This window comes from Electrona antarctica, assembly GCF_951216825.1.
Source record: "Electrona antarctica genome assembly, chromosome: 3".
NCBI lineage: Eukaryota > Metazoa > Chordata > Actinopteri > Myctophiformes > Myctophidae > Electrona > Electrona antarctica.
This window is the reverse complement of record NC_136808.1, coordinates 3,911,183-3,929,251: the sequence shown is the minus strand read 5'-3', so window position 1 is coordinate 3,929,251 and position 18,069 is coordinate 3,911,183. Positions and strand designations below refer to the sequence as shown.

The following is an 18,069-nucleotide window of genomic DNA, read 5'->3' as shown; positions in this document are numbered from 1 at the left end:
TTACTCCTTCAGATTTTATCCAAATTTCACGCAAATCAGTACACATGTTCTCCATAGTCATGTGATCAAGACGGGTTTGTTTGATTTCTCATAATCCACCTTCATTGGCTACGATTGGCTTCTAAACTTTTCAGGAGTAGCCCGCTTTGTACCCGTTTTGTACAAATCGCCACAACTACTCAACGCAGCGTCCGATTGCGGTGAAACTGTGCATGCATATTCCCACTAGGCTGAGGAAGAAATGCCACTTGACAGTTTTCGAATCAGCCTCATGGTGGCGCTACAACAGGCCAAGCCGCGTCTCACACACACACACACACACGTTTATATATTACTCCTACACATTTTGCCAAACATCACACACACTGGTGGAGACGGTTTAATTGCAAGGACCCCCAATCTGGTACAGTAGCCCTAATGCCCTTTGCTGCAACAAAGGGCATTAGGGCTATGGACCAGAGCTAAGTATGCTAATACATTATGCCACAGACCCCAAAACTTTGAGTGTTCCCCCACCCCCATGACCATAAACATGATAAAGAACTCGTTTTAGGTTCTGTTCATTATCAGTTTGGCTAATGTCCTAAATCATACACTTTTCCATCTTTAGCCTTAATACCTCCATTGATGGGATAGTTGGTAGCTTTAAACACCTTTCTATAATACTGTGTACTAATCTTTGAAATCTAGACTGTAAGTGTAATTGATTGATTGATTGATTGAAGAATTTATTAACAGTTTGCAGAATTACAGTACATTTCAAGCACAAACTCAATACAAAGGCGGTTAACTGTGAGTGGACGACCCAATTAAGCATTACACTTGTTTCCAATAGGGTCCACCATGTTCAAATCATCAAAACATTTAGAGACGTACAAATAGACACTTCTATAGACAGAACAGGAATTCATCATAAAGGAGGTAAAAAGGGAAAAGAAATATATACAGTGAGGGGAAAAAGGGGGGGGGGGGGGGGGGGGGGCGGGGATTCAGATTTTACGGGGGCCAGTTTCGAATTGCAGCCATCCGTAGGTGCCCTTTGAGAGCGGTTTTGAAGGAGTCAAGGGATTCGCATGTCTTAATGACAGTTGGTAGGGCGTTCCACATTTTGGTGGCATAGGAGCGAAAATAATTTAGTCCCTTGTTTGTGCCGAATCTGGGTTGTACATGGTTCGTTGCACTCCCTCTGGTGTTGTGGGTGTGGACTTCGTTAACATTAAGGAAGTATCTAGACAGGTACATGGGTATCTTGGTGGTGTATCGAATCTTGTGGACCAGACCCATTGCAAGATGCTGTACTCTGTCGTCGACCCTAAGCCATTCCAGCCTGTCGAAGTGGGCAGGGGTGAGGTGGGTTCGGGGGGCTAGATCAAGTAGGAGCCTGACCAGTTTGTTTTGGGAAGTCTGGAGCCTGGTTTTAAGGGCCTTTGAGGTGCTGTGGTACCAGGAGGTGCATGCATAGTCAAAGAAACCCTGTACAAGGGCTCCTGTTAAGGTCTTCAAGGTGTTTTTGTTGACCAGTGAGGAGATCCTGTAGAGGAATCTTGTTCTATGGTTGACTTTTTTGATTACGTTGGTGGCCATTTTATCACCGGAAAGATTAGCCTCCAGGATGGAACCTAGGTAGGTAATTTCATCTTTACGTGTGATAACATTGTCACCCACTCTAACCAAGAAGCCATTTGCCTTGCTGAGATTACTAATAGAGCCAAAGAGAATGGATTCAGTTTTTCCCAGGTGTAAAGATAGTTTGTTATCAGCGAGCCAGGTGCAGATTCTACCGAGTTCAGAGCTGAGGGCATTTTCAACCTGCAGTTTGTCCCTGTCCGAGACCAGCAGTGCTGAGTCATCTGCGAACAGGAACAAGTTGCAGTCACAAGCTGAAGTCATGTCGTTTACATATATTAGGAACAGTAGAGGCCCTAGTATGCTTCCTTGTGGAACGCCACAGCTCACTGGGAGGGGGGGGGACAGTGTTCCGTTCACTTCCACCATCTGTTCTCTCCCCTCCAGGTAGGATTGCATCCAGCTCACTGATGTGCTATCGAAACCAATTGCTTTTAGCTTGTTAACCAGTATGGAGTGGTTCACGGTGTCAAAAGCCTTTTGGAGGTCCAGCATGACCATGCCACAGTATTTGCCAGCGTCCACCTCTTGTTTGATGTGGTCGCTCAAATAGAGAAGGCATGTGTCAGTGGAGTGGGATGTTCTGAAGCCAGATTGGAACTCGTACAATAATTTATTAGTGGCAAGATACTTTTCAACCTGTTCATAGACTATTTTTTCCATCACTTTCGAGATGGAACTAAGAATAGAAATAGGGCGGTAGTTGCCGGGGTCTAATTTACTCCCTTTCTTGTGCAAGGGGGTTACTTTGGCCAGTTTGAAATCTTGGGGGACCTGTCCCTGTTTGATGGAGAGGTTTACTATGTGGGTGATGATTGGAGCTATAGAGATGGCTGAGTCTCTGAGAAATTTGGAGGGAATGTTGTCATGGCCTGTGGCCTTGTGGGGTTGGAGGGCACTCAGTTTCTTAATTACCTCATCAGTTGTTACCATAACTATTTTAAAATCGTCTTTACAAACACCTAGGTTTCTGTAGAAGGTTATAATATGCTCTACACCAAAGAGCCCAGAGTGGGAGGGCAGTTTGTTAACCAGAGTTGTTGCTATGTTTGTAAAGAAGATATTCAAGTAGTTGGCCACATCAAGGTTGTCAGTGATGAGAGTGTTGTCCGATTTGATGTTTATGTTTGAAAATCTGGTTTTTAGTTTCTGACCATAGCTTAGTTGATTGTTTAGTAGCTTCCAGAGCTCATGAGGATTGTTTTTGTTTTCCTGAGCTTTATCATTAATGAAGTTACTTTTAGCTGATTTGGTCATGGCAGTTACATTGTTTCGTAGCTTTATTCGTTGGGTATTTAGGTTGTTCAAACGAGCTTGGCGAACACTGTCGAAGCGCTTGGCTAGCTTTGACTTGCATTTTAGAAATTCAGAGCATTTTTTGTCTCTGGCTTTCATTGCAGCCAGTATGTCCGAATTCATCCATGGTTCCGAGCGGGTTTTGCCCCTGGTGGTTCTCAAAGGAGCCATGTTGTTCAGTACTGATGTAAATTTGGTTTTGAAGCCAAGCCAAGCTTCTTCGACAAGTGTGCTTTTAAGCTCATCGGACCAATCCAGACTCTCCAATACTTGGTTAAAAACCTCACTAGAGTAGGTTTTGAGGTCCCTTGATATGACTGTTTTGTAAGTACATCTTCCCACTCTTTCCAAGTGACAAGTCTTGAAAACAATTTTCTGTTTAACCTCCTTCCATGACTGATCATTGACTAATACGGCAAGGATGGTTTCCCACATTTCAGTGATATAATTCAGACCCTATCCCTAACCTCATGACTATCTATATCCCTAAATAAGTCTACTTGCCAGCCCATAGAGCCCCTTTGTGAACCTGGACATTTTGAGTACCCTATAGTTTTGTTAGAAATATATTGTATGGGTCCCCAGCATTTAGAAACTGCCGGATGCTAACTTGCATGTTGTGTAATTGTAATAATTAGCTGGGGTATCATTGACAACCTATGGCAACATTTTCAAAATTCCATTGTGCTTTAAGTGGCATGTGACATGTCAAACTGAGGGTTTTCATGATTCCGATTCCATTGTAAGCATTAGCTTTGCATGAAAAACTCTCATTTGGCTAAAAACGGTTATAGTCATCACATATAACAAATGTGATGAGGTCGAGCAGTCATAACAAATGTGATGAGGTTGATCAGCACAGTTGGGCAAGTGCCTATCATATATGGCCCTGTGTTTTTCCATGCAAAATGAATGCTAGCAATGGATTCAGAATAATGAAAAACCCCTAGTTTGAAATGTCACATACCACTTAAAGCATAATAAAAATTTGAATTGTATAGGGTGTCAATGATACCCCAGCTTATGCCAATTGCCCAACATATGCAAGTTAGCATCCGGCAGTTTCTAAATGCTGGGGACCCATACTCAACAAAACATTAGGGTACTGAAAATGTCCAGGTTCACATTCTGGCAAGTGGACTAAAATGTAATAGTAATGTTAGGTTAACCGCACGCAGAATCCATATATGTCCAGACTAACGGGATGTCAGAGTTTGTTTCCAAGGTATTTCCCATTAAAATGTTGGACTTCCTCACAGCATAATTGCTTGGTTTTCAAGAAAGAAAAGTCACTTTGGCAATGAGGGAGAAAAAAAAAGAAAAATAGCCGTCTGCCTGTATTTATATCTACATATACACCAACACACTGCTGCCGTAGTATTAGGAGTAGTTGGGGAGAAATGTCAATTTGCCATATCATTTCCAGAGTGATTTACATTAAGCAAGAACAATATGGCAATACAAATAACCAGTTGTCAACCTAAGGGTTTGCACACACCAAAAATATGCGTTTGACCGCCATATAGCCTTTGCGCAAATATGTGTACCGATTAAACAACTTTCCAGAATACACAGAACTTTGTCCAAAAACTTTTATTGAAAATGTTAAAAATCACAAATGCTGTCATTTTCAATTTAAAATGTTAAAAAACAAATGCTGCTTAGTTTCCCCATAAGGTACAATAATCCCGACGACGACTACTTCCTATTTGCTGAAGCCGTGCCAATGACGCAGCAATTAACCTGGAAGAGAACATAATGTTACATTGAAGACCAAACACTGAATGAACAAATGTCAAAACAAGCCGCAGCAACACGAGAAGCATATTGCTTAACTTTTCCAAAAAAAAAAGAGGATCTGCTTAATATATTTTAGTGTTGGTTTTCCCAAATATAGAATCATGAGCAATTTTACATACATTTTCAAATCTTATACTGCGCTTAAATGAAGTTTGGTTTCCATGGAGACACCAAATTGTGTTTGGCTAGCAGCCTGAAACCCAGTTTAAGCAGTTACAATGTGTGCTCAAGAAATACAGTAGATAAGTACTACCCACCTTGCTAGCAAACCTCAGGGAGTTCAAAGTCTCCCCAAAGTTGTCAGTCTGAGTCTTCAGAGTGGAAGTGGCGGTTCTCTGGAGGTCCGAGGTCTGCGTCTTCAGAGTGGAAGTGGCGGTTCTGTGGAGGTCCGAGGTCTGCGTCTTCAGAGTGGAAGTGGCGGTTCTGTGGAGGTCCGAGGTCTGCATCTTCAGAGTGGCGGTTCCATGGAGGGTCAGGCTCCACTGAATCAATCTGTGACTCTGAAGGTCTGTCTTCCACCTCCTGGACCGCACCAAGTTCTCCAAGGAGAGAGAGAGAGTACACCTGACGAGATAATTATTAGTATTAGTATTAGTAGTAGTAGTAGTAGACGTAGACGAGCTGGGCCTCTAATTCTATAATTCAGTTGGAGTTGGAGACTCCCTTTGGCCGTGCGTCGACATCTTTGCCCTCCGGTGGCACGCCGCAGACCCAAATACTAACCGATGAACGGTGACAGTGATTTGGTCTCTAATTCAGCCTGGGAAAGGCACGTGGTCGAATCATATAGGCCTATATAAAATATATATCTTAATTTAGTTTTTTTCCTAAAACGGCTGGCTTGGTTCAGCCTGGACTGGACCGGCCGTTCGGGAGTTGTCCCAGATTTCCCAATGGTCAGCAGTGCACGTCCATCCCCTCCCGACCGATCGTACATCATAACATTTAATTTAGTATGTTATTTAGACAGATCCTATAGTTTGTATAGTTCCAATGTACAGATTTGTATGATTTTATATTATATGGTATTGTTGAAACTTTAGACTGATTCTAGGTTCTTGTTTAGCTGTGATCCTAGATTACTATGTAAAGCACCTTGGATAAAGGCGCTATATAAATGCACCATTTACCATTTACCATTTATATGCAGACAGAGCCCTACAATGCTAAAAACTTGCCTTGAGTTCCTGGATGAAGTTGTGTAGGCACCGTCGCTCCATCTCGCCAAAGTGGATCTCATCCCTCTGGCGGGCTACCGTCTCCTGGCAAGAGGTCAGCTTCTCCTCAGTCTCTCTGAGTGTTGTCTGGGTACAACAGAGGTTTGTCTGGGTACAAGCCAGGTTGGACTCGGCCACAGACAGCTTCACCTTTGAGAGAAGCAGAGAGACATTTTAAGAACCATGGTTTTATACAGGCTTCCATCTGCATTTTTATTTTTTTAATCTAGGCTGTTGTCAAAAGGTCATGACTTTGAACCCTTGGCTTGACCATATGTGGAGTTGCGAACCTTGGGTGGGGAAAGCAAATGAGACAAGTGTGTTCAAGTTCAGAGGCTTTATTTATTGGAAATGGTGTAATAGCTTACCTTTAGAGAATGCAGCTCCCTTTCCAGATTTTCTGCAAGGGTCTCTGTAGCCTTGTGCTCCTGCTCCAGGTGCTCTGGACTCCGACTCTGCTGTTCTCTGATGATGACGTCCTTCTCGGTCACTGCAGCCTTGAGCGACTCATTGCTCTGATCAGAAGACTTTACTTTATGCTGATATGCAGTGAGCTTGCCCTGCATATCAGCAACCTTGCCTTTTAAGTCCCAGCTAGGTCGCTTTGTTCCAGCTGAAAGGTTGCTCTGATCAGAAGCTTTTTTATTCTGATATAGGGCCACTTTCTCAGCCACATTGCTTGTGGCTGAGAAAGGCATTTTAGCAGCTACACCTGTAGGACATCAAAATGTGTTTTTTTAGCTGTGCCAACCGCTCTAAATCATCAAGGTGCCACTCACATCACACAAGTGTTATTTAATTACTTTTATACCAACTAGTTAAGTTAACAATGTAATGAACTAAGTGCAAATAAAGCCAAAAGATGGCTTTGGTGTTGGAACCATTAACCACAGTTCAGGCATAAGAGCAGGGGCTAGGCCATTTTGTTGCAGGGCAGCACAGAGACAACATGGGTCTCTGCCTGGCAGACACCCAGAGCTACTGGGGTGTAATCAAATTACTTGAGGCCTTCCTGGGCTCTGTGCAGCACGTAAACGCCTCAGACAGTGTCCAAAATGTCCATTAACAAACTGCACAAAGTCAAAGACTGGGAAGATTCATTTAGGTTACCCAATTTAGGTTGTTGTGCCTCGTGTTAACACTGACAATTAAAATCATCCAGTCCCATTGTTGATGGGTGGCCTAGAGCTGACAAGAGTTTAACCTCTGCAGTCAGACTTAATGTAACAAATTAGCTGATAACAGCTAGCCTGGGCAGCATTCCTTTTCGGGTTTATGATCTGGTCGGGAGCCCATGATATCGTTACATCATGCTGTAGTCATTGTTTTGTAGTCAGGCCCTCAAATCGATTTTTCCCCATAAAAGCTGCAGGCTACGAGAGAACGAGTCACGCTTATTGTTATTCTTCTGGTTTGAGGGAAATGAAGTTCCAGATTGAGGATTCCGGCCTGATGACTACAACATGACATAACGATATGATCCACTCCAGAGTACAGACCAGATTACACAGCAATTTTGTAACTCCAACTAGGCTTTCCTCCAGGGGGGAAATCCTGGTGACGCGAGGTTAGATCGCATGTTTCAGACAACTCACCTCTAGAAGGCCCAGCAGCAACCGTGGCAGCAGGATGGCCCATGGATCTGTCTGGTTTAGCTGAAAGGCACAGAGGGTGGCAGTGGTTACTTAATTTTTTAACTTATTCATAACAAAAAGCTTAAATTCTTGTCAAATGAAAGACAGTCCTGAAGATGGTTGGTTGGACCCTACACTCCAAATATAGTTATATTTGGAGTGTATATAGTATATAGTTATATTTGTATACAGTACACAGTGACAGTCTCACACTGAGGATTTTCAGTGTATGGTGAACTTACACACAGGGGGTCTGGCACTGGCCGCTGGGAGTCTCTTGGTGCCTATGGTAGTGGCTGCTACCACCTCAGACTCCTTGCGCTGCCTTTTCTGCAGAAACGGCATCAATAATGGGTTAGGGGTCAGAACATGGTACAACCACAACTTTTTCCCAGCCCTTGTGGTTGTGATATTTAGCAGGAAATTAAAGTAATTTTTAAAGGTGGTTTTTAAACTGTTCGAAACTGGCCTCCGTAAAATCTGAATCCCCCCCCCCACCCCTTTTTCCCCACACTGTATACGTTTCTTTTCCCTTTTTACCTCCCTTATGATGAATTCCTGTTCTTTGACTATATAGAAGTGTCCATTTGTAAGTCTCTAAATGTTTTTATGAATTGAACAAGGTGGACCCCTCTTGTAAACAAGTGTAATGCTTAACTGGGTCGTCCACTCACAGTTAACAGTCTTTGTATTGAGTTGAAATGTACTGTGATTCTGCAAACTGTTAATACATATTTCAAAAGCAACACAAACCTGGGCAGGCTGGCTTTCATGGTTATCTGAAGCATTGGCCAGGATCGGTCTCTTTGTGGAGTTCATTGGCAAGGGGAGACGAGAGACGGCCTTGGGCAGATCTGCGTTCTGTTGTATATTATACACAAATATTTAAGTTAAATCTTAGAGCAAAGAACCACAGAGAAAAAAAAGTTACCACGATAGACTGTGTCGGGTAAATACATTTAACACCAACGGTGACCCACCTCCATTGTGTTCGTTTGCTCGTGATGTTCTTCCTAACAGAGAAGGCGATTGTTAATGTTAACTCACTGCACAGTATACGGTACATCAGTAGGCTATTTAGAAACAAACTAACATTTAACGTCAACATGAGACAGAAATCAGTACCGCGATTGCCCGTTGTGAATAATGTGTAGATTAATAATAAAATAAAAATAGTTTTCCTACCGTGTTTGCTTCAGTTTACTGCTGACTTGACTGGCTTCAGTGGCTTCTTGGCAAACATACAATAACTTAATGGGCAGGAAGTCAGGCAGTGTATATATAGCAGGCCACTGATTGAGGAGGTAGTGAGAGCAGGTGTGATTAGGGATTGAGAGAGAATGACAGCAGGTGAGGTGGGTGGATCCAATCATGTAATAGGCCAGGGGGAGGGTTGCTTATTGCTGTTGCTCACTAGGGCTGCGTTCGAATTCATTCCCTATGCCCAGTGCTTAATTTCTAACTCAACCAGTGCCGGAGCTCACCTCCCGCACATGCACGCGCGCTGGCGCGCGTGCATGTGCGTGCATGTGCGCGTGGCCGCCGGGACGTTTTTTTTTTTTTTACCCACAAACACTTTTTTTACCACACAAAATGTAGGAGCTGCAGACAGTGCAGTGACTGCACCAGCAAGCTTCACAGTTTAATTGACGAGACTATATTTTCCCCGACATTAACCAAAGCCTCAGAATATAAGCCAAACAACAAGGAGCTTCTGTTTCCAAACAGACAGTGCATTTATTTATTATATGCACATTGCACCCATCAATGTAGAACAATCATAATTTTCAATGTATGAATGTCATAAGAAAATTAGAACATATGCGCTGGTCGTGGAAACAGCTGACGATCGCTCTCTCTCTTGTCCACGGTGGTGACTTGATTTCACACAGGCTCCTGCACCTTTTTTCCCTACCTGACCGCACGCTGTGCAGCCAAAGTTGTTTCCTTTTCGAATTATCCATGGGTGCTTTGTTTTGTGGATATTAAATTGCTCTGCGGTCCAGATAATGTCTGTCCCGGGTCTCTTTTCCACTGGTTCCACATCATCATCTTCTAGCGGCGATGCGGAGTCACTGTCCCCGCTTGACTCAATTTCCTCTTCGTTTGGATCAACAACAGCCGCGGCTGCAGGTGGTGGTGGTGGTGGTGGGGTTGTTATTGGTGTTTCTGACGGCGAGGCCTGCGAGTCACTGTCCCCACTTCTCCCCATGTCCTCTTCGCTATCATCCACAACAGCCGCTGCGGGTGGTGGTGGTGGCGGGGCCGAGGGGCTGGGCGGAGTAGCGGTTGCTCATTTCTGCGTAGCCCCATATGTGCCCTCTCCCTACGGCCTACGCTCATTCTGTAGCTCCGTGAGCGTAGGGAGAGGGCACATATGGGGCTAATTTCTGCGCTGCTTTGCATTGATTTTGCCGAAGAAATTTAAAATATTCCCTTGTCTTTGTCTCTTAGACATTTTGTGTGTGTAGGTCCTTGCTTGGCTACTAAGTATGACTTCACATTCACAACAACAATACGATTCCGTTTATTTTTGTTTGTTGCGCATTTCCCCCATTACGGACGGGTCACGGGAAAAGTGACCTGACCTCCCATGAAAAAAATACACTGTGTAGGTGCATTTTGAGTTAGCGGAGCGCCCTCTACAGGTGCCGGAGCTGCCTCTACAGGTAGGGGAGCTCAGGTTGACACGTGCCGGAGCTCAATTGAGCTCACGTGACAGGTGCCGGAGCTCAAGTGACGCTTGCCGGAGCTGAGCTCCGCCAAGCTCCGGCTGAAATTAAGCACTGCCTATGCCCCATATAGTGCACTACTTTGGGGTTCCGCCATTTTGTTATAGTGTCCGAATATGTAGTGAGCATTTTTGCACCCTAATGTAGTGGACTGAAGTATCCCACAATGCACCGGGAATTGTAGATAGATAGAATAGATAGAATACTTTATTGGCAGTTTAAGAAAATTACAGAAAATGACATCATTTTAAAAAACGCCAAATGGACTTAGACACAAAAAAGCCTTCGCTTGTAGGGACCATCCGATGGTCACTACAAAAACACAGCGAAGCAAATCTGCCCCATAATGCATTGCGCAAGCTCGCCCTTGAGCGCACATGCACGCGTTTGCGCGCACGTGCGCTGCTTCTGCATGCATGCGCTTATTGCGCTCCAACTCAGAAGAGGCAGAAGTTGAACCAGCGAAAGAAATCAACACAAATGTACTTTTAAAACTTTCGTTTCCCCTCTCTTTTCTTCCCTGGCGGATCTCGAAGCTACAGATCTCGAGACAAATGATCTGTGCATTTATTTGCAATTGTTTTATTTTATTTATTTATAATAAAACAATTCATTTGCAATAGTATTACTAATCTGAACCCCTTTCTGACAGCTGCCCTGCTGGCCTATTTGACTCCTATGCTGCCTCAGAACCTTTTTATATCAGCTCTCTTGTTAGTCTAGTGGGCTGTTACGCCGCCTTTCAAACCATTGTTCATCGGTTCACGGTTTCGCGCCCTGCTGCCGACACTATTTTTACAACCGCAGACTTTTTTAATAGTTTTTGGATTAAGGTTGGTGAGGTTGTCATTTATGTGCTAAAGTCAAATATATATTTTGTACATGCATGTGAGACATATTAATTCCGAACATATGTTTTATTAATATTAATTAATTCCTGCCATTAAAACATATATGTTATCTAACATTATTTCATTGAATTGCGCTAAATACATTAAAACTTCATTATGTAGGCAGCAATTTATTGGACTGCTGTTTCTGTTAACGTCCGTATTGTGAGCAGAGCTTGTAGATCGGCTACTAGTTTTCATATTGCTGGATAATGGATATAATATTAATTTATTGATAATAATCATAGGCCTATGTTATTTTAAAATAATAACCTTTTTATCATCTTTTCAGCAGCAGCGTTTTGACTGGTGTCAGTTGATTCTTCATATCCAAATGAGTGAAACGGCGGGATGATTTGTTTATTTTTCATACAGTTCTTTATGAGGCGATCTGAAAAAACCCTATGGGGATTACAATGCAAATAAAAAGTACATGAACCCGCGGACCTATAGCGCCCTCTACCGATATTGACGTCAGAGTCGGTGCTCCCCATACAGGGAGTATTGTCCGAATTCATCACTATTTGAGTCCACTGAGTCTGGGTCCCCGTATGGGGAGTAGGGAGTAGGGAACAACCCTAGCAATTCGAACGCAGCCTAGGACAACTCTTTTCTACAGTCTGTAGATGACTACATGGAAAGGGATGTTACTGTATATAGGGTTGCATTACTCTTATTGTCTCCAGCAGGCCGAAGGCATGGGGAGAGAGTATGTTTTGCACTCCGTCCGTGTGTCCGTCCTTCCGTCCGTCCGTTATCAGCTAATCTCCGGCACCGTTGGCCCGATCCATGCCAAACTGTGCACACACACTCCCTGGATGCCAACGACGAACCTCTGCCCCAAATATTCCTCAACGGCCTGTTATAGCGCCACCATGAGGCCGATTTAGGCAAAACACATTTCTGTAGATAACTCGTACACATTTTATCCATACATCACACAATTCGGTATACACTATCTCCATAGTCATGTGATCAACACGGATCTGCACAATTTCCCATCTTCCATCCTGATTGGCTAAGATTGGCTTCCAAAGCTCACATAATTGGTCCGTTTCAAACAAAATGCCACAAATCACAAACACAGTGTCCAATTTCCATTAAATTATACACACACATTTCCACTAGGTCGAGGACGACATGCCGCTATTTCCCCCCCCAAATCAGCCTCATGGTGGCGCTATAACAGGCCAATTCCTGTTTTTACCTATAACTGCATCGATCTGTATACAACTTATGTATGCGCACTCCCTAGAGGCCATGGAAAAACATTTTCCCTGCATCCCTCCACATCTGTCGGTTATAGCGCCACCATGAGGCCGATTTCTGCAAAACACATTGTTTGATTTCATCCAAATCTCACGCAAATCGGTACACATGATCTCTGTAGTCATGTGATCAAGACGAGCCTGTTGGATTTCTCAGATTCTACACCGATTAGCTAAGATTGCCTTCCAAAGTTTTCACGAGTGGCCCGTTTTGTACAAAATGCCTGCTCATGTCCTGCTCATCCAGAATTCTATCCTCAGAGATGCTATGAGTGATCTGGCTCTGCATTTCCTCAACAAAATGAAGAAAATTGTTGCAAAAAACAAACAAACATGTTTATATCACTCCTAAACATTTTGCCAAACATCACACACACTCCTATCCTCCTGGTGGAGACCTGTGCCCGGAAGGGCACTTTTTCTAGTTTGAGTACTGTACTTAAATTATTTGAGTTTCTTTTTTTTTTTTTATATATGTTTAAAATAAATTAATGTACTTTTTCTACCAGCTGACCTCCCATACTGAATAGTTGTTGTAGCCTAAAGCCCTAACCACACCAAAGGGTCACCATGCAACTCCTTGGGTCCAAATGGTTGCAAGGAGTTAACGCTAAAACCATCTTCACCCTTTGGTGTGGTTTGGGCCATTGAATTCCATGCGTTGAATCACTAGGGTCAATGTGGGTGAACGTGCAACAAGACATATCACACGCAGGGACAACGCTAAAACCGTCTTGACCATTTGGTGTGGTTAGGGCTTTAGTGTAATTTCTCTCTGCTCCCACACAGCACAGCTCCTTGGTCTTGATGATGATAAGCTCATAGTTTTCCTGAAATGTCTGGAACACATTGTCTACTGTCTGGTATTCAGACAAAGCGTAGGTGTTTTCCGTTATATCATCAAAGATACTCATGATGATGATTCATTACAAGCTGTACCAATGTTATGGAAGCGTGGGGGGCTATGCCTATAACTATATGCCAACAGAGAGCAAATCAACAAGGGGTGCACACTGCATTGTCAGCTATAGGGCTTGAGGCTTATAAGGTGCAGCCAACGTTGCTGTTGGTTGGGAACCTTGTATGTCCAACAGTCCAAAATGTGTTACTCTTCAGGAAATTGATCCAATGTAGTTATTAAGTCACGAGCGCTTGTTAATGCTTTTCATTGGTTAAATATTTAAAAACTAGAGATGTCCCGATACTGTATCGGTATCGGGAAAAGTATCGGATCGGCCCTTATTTGTCATATCATGTCATATCGGTATCGGTGAATATGCCAGTCTAACCACAGATCCGACACAGGGGTAAGGGGTTGACACTATGGCAGGTAAATAAAATGTTGGGACATGTGGAGTTTGCTTTGGAGTTGCCCAAACTGCAAGTGCACATTTGAGTGATGAGCTAAACACAACACGAGATATAGCTATAAACACAACATGAGATCACGACACTGGTATCTGTATTCGGTATCGGTATCAGCTAACACAGAAATTGAGGTATCGGGATCGGATCGGAAGCGAAAAAAGTGTATCGGGACATCCCTATTAAAAACCCACAGAGACACTTACCCACTCATGTGGTTCTGCTATTTTCTCTAAATTATATTTTATTGACAAATGGGATTTCATAAACATGATGAGCACTACAGCAAGTGCCAATGTTATTTTTTCTCTATTCTTTTTATTTGTTTTCACAAACACAAATACACAAAAGTCACAAGCACGTGTTGCAAATAGTACCGGTAAGTATACACAACAAACCAAAAAACGACAAACAGAAAACAGGAAAAAATTACAAGATATAACAATAACAAGCAAAAATACAGAAAAGAGAAAACAACAACAACCTAGGGTGCGTTCGGAAATGCGCACCGGGAGCGCACTCTCTATTAGTTTGCATTGCACAGTGCACAATTTCCGAACGCGCCCCTAATATCGCACATGAGAAAGACTAATATACAAAGACAAAAGAAAAGAAAAGAGAAATCAAAAACAGTGTGGAGTTCAGTTACCATACAGTGTGGTCTGGCCTCTAATTGACATGAGTGTATGTCGTTCTAGCCTGCTGGGCGACCACCCCCCAGGCCCCAGTTGAATGAGAGAGAATGCTTGAGGAGGTTAGGAAGGGATTTGTACTGAAATGGGGTTTACATTTGATATACAATACAATATACAATTTCAGGAATAGCATAACATCTTGTAGCCAGGATGTGGTTGGCGGTGGTGGTTTGCTACCTTTCCAGTTAAATAAGATTTGGCGACGGGCAATGAGAGAGCAGAATGCGATCACACTAGCTTGTTTAGAGGTTATACGTAGGTCAGAAGCAGGGGTTCCGAAGACGGCTATCTGGGGAGATGGGGCTACATTGATCTGTAGTAACGCAGAAATTGTAACAAAGAAATGTTCCCAGAAATGCGAGAGCTTGGGGCATGTCCAAAACATGTGGGACAGTGTCCCTGGTGACTGATGGCACTTGTCACATGCATCTGTTAGCTCTGGGAACATTCTAGCAAGCCTAGTTTTACTGTAGTGGGCCTGGTGTAGTTACTTTGAACTCGATTAGGGAAAGTCTAGCACAAGAAGACGAGGAGTTAATGGCATTGAGTGGCTTTTCCCAATATTGCTCTGAAAGGGTAATTCCAAGTTCTGATTCCCAGTCAGATTTGATTTTATGCAGTGCAGGGTCGGTCTCAGGTGAGATAAAATTATGCTATTTTCACCATTGTTGCACGCCACTCACTTGTACAACGAAGTATGGGCGTTAATAGTACCACAGACAAAAAACAGTCTAAGTCCAAATTTCATTCTGACCCCTCCACGAAAAGGCCTCGTTGTCCTGACCCCTTATCTATCATGTATACATTATGGATAAATAGTGTGGACTTAGACTGTTTTTCGTCTGTGGCATATTAACGAAAAAATAAAAAAATAAAAAGATAAGCCTATATATATGAGATAGTCTATACAAGGTTTCAGCCCAACAGTGACGATAAAGGATATGAGGAGCTTGTGTAGGCTACTAGGCTAGTAAAGCAAAGGTCACAAAGCAGAGCTGTAAATAATCCTCTGAAGGAGGATTTTTACTTGATGGATCCATAGTGTAGAAACCATTTGCATTTGATAGCCACTAGATGGAGCACAAGCATAACTTTTTGAAGCTATGGCAGTATAGGAGTCAGAACCATGAATGTGAATTTTCATTAGTCACTTCACTTGATAAAATCTCTTTGTACAGGAAACAGGATGTAGTTTTAAAAGGCATGAGAGATTATTTAGTCAGGTTTACAAAATTAAAACAAATTATAAATGCAATTTAAAAAGATATAGTACAGCATGCTAACAAAGTGTTGCATCACATCACATCACAGCATAGCGCTTTATTGGCTATTTGTTCGATGAAATAGGCTTAATTTAAATCCAGTGATAACCATTGATAAATTCCCTTGTTGTGTTACATTCCCGATCAGAGGAATCTACTGTCATATCCCAGGCTCTTCAAAGTAACCTCCAGCATGGTTCCACAACACCTTTACACACGCACGCACGCACGCACGCACGCACAATTGCAGACACTGCAATTATTCATCTCTCATGGGCCTTTGATAACGGAAAATAAATACTTTTCTTCACATACAGTATAGAGCTGAGAAGGGGAAGGAGAGAGCGATGAGATAAGATGATAGGCAATCGGAGTGACCAGACCTCTCTAGAAGTAAATATAACAATAGAACAAAGTCAAGTGTGTTCATGCAGTAACACGTATGTGTGCACGTCACACATGTTACTGTACTATACAGCAGAGGTCTTCAATGTTTTTTTTCAAACCTATAGGACCTGTTCCCAGACCAAATTACCTGTTCCCAGACCAAATTACCTGTTCCCAGACCAAATGACCTGTTCCCAGACCAAATGACCTGTTCCCAGACCTGGGTGTAGTTGGGGCAAAGACCCCAACCCAACTACACATATAGTGCAGGAACAAACCCCCCAAAAGGGCTTTGTTTTTTAGGATAACCCTCCCTGGGGTAGAAAAAAACCTGATATTCTTTTCTTTTTCTTTTTTTTTATGTTTAAGATGTCCCTGTCATGAAATGGTTTGCCATTAACAATAAAGAGACAATATGACGTAATGAGGGACAATATGACGTAAATTTTCCCTTCATTGTAAATGGCGTTTTTAAAACAAACATTGAACTAAAAACAAACATTAAACCTGTATATAGGAGGGGAAAGCGCCCCTCAAAACAATATGTAAAAGTAAAGCATGTAATTGTAATGTCAGGCTCAACCCATTTTCTGAGCTTGTGGTTCTCCATATTGTTACGTAACGTAGGCCACTGTACAATACATCCTCCAGTGTTGCCACAGAGTGAGAAAGCGAGCGATTGAGTGAAGAGACGGTACAATAAATTATATAAAAATAAAATATACAGTCCTATAATATAAATAGAAATCTTTTAAAACCGTCCCATCCTAATTTAATTCAGCCAGTTGGGGTCAATGAAAGATCATGCACCAAAATGGCAGGCAAATGAAAAACACTTTTTATTCATTTTCAAAACGCATACATTCATACAAATAAGAAAACCATCAAAGAAGTCATGTGACATCATTTTCCATTGACTTGGCCTGAACGTTTGTATGGAACAAGTTTTGTCATAAAAAGTCCATAGACTTGGCCACACACATGACATCACGGGCAGAACAAACAAAGCCAAGCTTTGGAGGGGGTGTGAAGTGAGCGGCGCTCTTATCATCATACATCATCATACATCATCTCATTCCGGCCAATCACAATTTGTGTCCTCACCTTCGTCTTCAATGTTTGTGTTTACACAAACACTCAAAGCTGGCCATTCAATGTTTGTGTTAAAACAATGTTTGTGTTTACACAAACCGTCAAAGCTGGAGGCTAGTGCCCCTCATAAATGTAGGAAAATCTAAGTACTGGAAAGGCATCATTTTCAAGATGGCATCCACGATTAAAATTCCTATAACCTGGGATTTAATATGTAAACAAAATCACACCCGTGTGAAGTGAGGGGCCCTCTTATCATCGTACATCATCATGAAGTAAAATAGACACGTCTATTTGCTCAGACACTAGGCCTATGACATAAAATTCTCCATTCATTGTCAATGGGAATTTAATGTTTGTGTAGGACAGTTTGACAGACACCAAAAGCTGGATATCGAATAACGAGAAAAGCCTGGCTTGGAGTGCCATGATACCTAGGCGACTATATGCACCATGGGTCCAAAGAGACTAGTCACTAGTGTACAATTGGAACAAAATGGACCCCGATATTGGTTGAACACATTGCCAGAGTTTACCCATTGTAAATGTAACTGTCTGTTTGTCTGTATCATTTTGTGCCCATATATGGAGTTCTGTGTGTCTGTCCATAATGGGACCATTTTAGTCCCATTATCCCATATTAGTTTGAGATCCCTGATGACATCAATGCCCATCAACATATGGCATTATTGGACTTTTCTTTTTTCATCTTAAACTTTTCCCCCCCACGATTCTTTCCTGAACAAAAATATGATCGACCCACACACAGAATCAAAAAGATCCCATCCTAATTTAAAACAACATA

General features: G+C 42.5%; 2 protein-coding genes across 2 annotated transcripts in view; both read right to left on the bottom strand.

Annotated features, from left to right (window-relative positions):
• Window positions 1–18,069, bottom strand: part of LOC306920623 (UDP-glucuronosyltransferase 2A2-like) — a gene marked incomplete at both ends in the record, with an annotated part of 303,140 nt that overhangs the window by 28,883 nt on the left and 256,188 nt on the right.
• Window positions 4,507–8,814, bottom strand: LOC306919568 (uncharacterized protein). The gene is made up of 9 exons (XM_079496192.1): window positions 8,759–8,814; window positions 8,554–8,586; window positions 8,327–8,434; window positions 7,816–7,903; window positions 7,535–7,594; window positions 6,308–6,651; window positions 5,901–6,089; window positions 4,980–5,286; window positions 4,507–4,665 (listed from the first exon to the last, which is right to left on the bottom strand). Exons 2-8 carry the CDS (start codon window positions 8,557–8,559, stop codon window positions 5,023–5,025), a joined length of 1,059 nt encoding a protein of 352 aa, XP_079352318.1. The 5' UTR covers window positions 8,560–8,586; window positions 8,759–8,814; the 3' UTR covers window positions 4,507–4,665; window positions 4,980–5,022.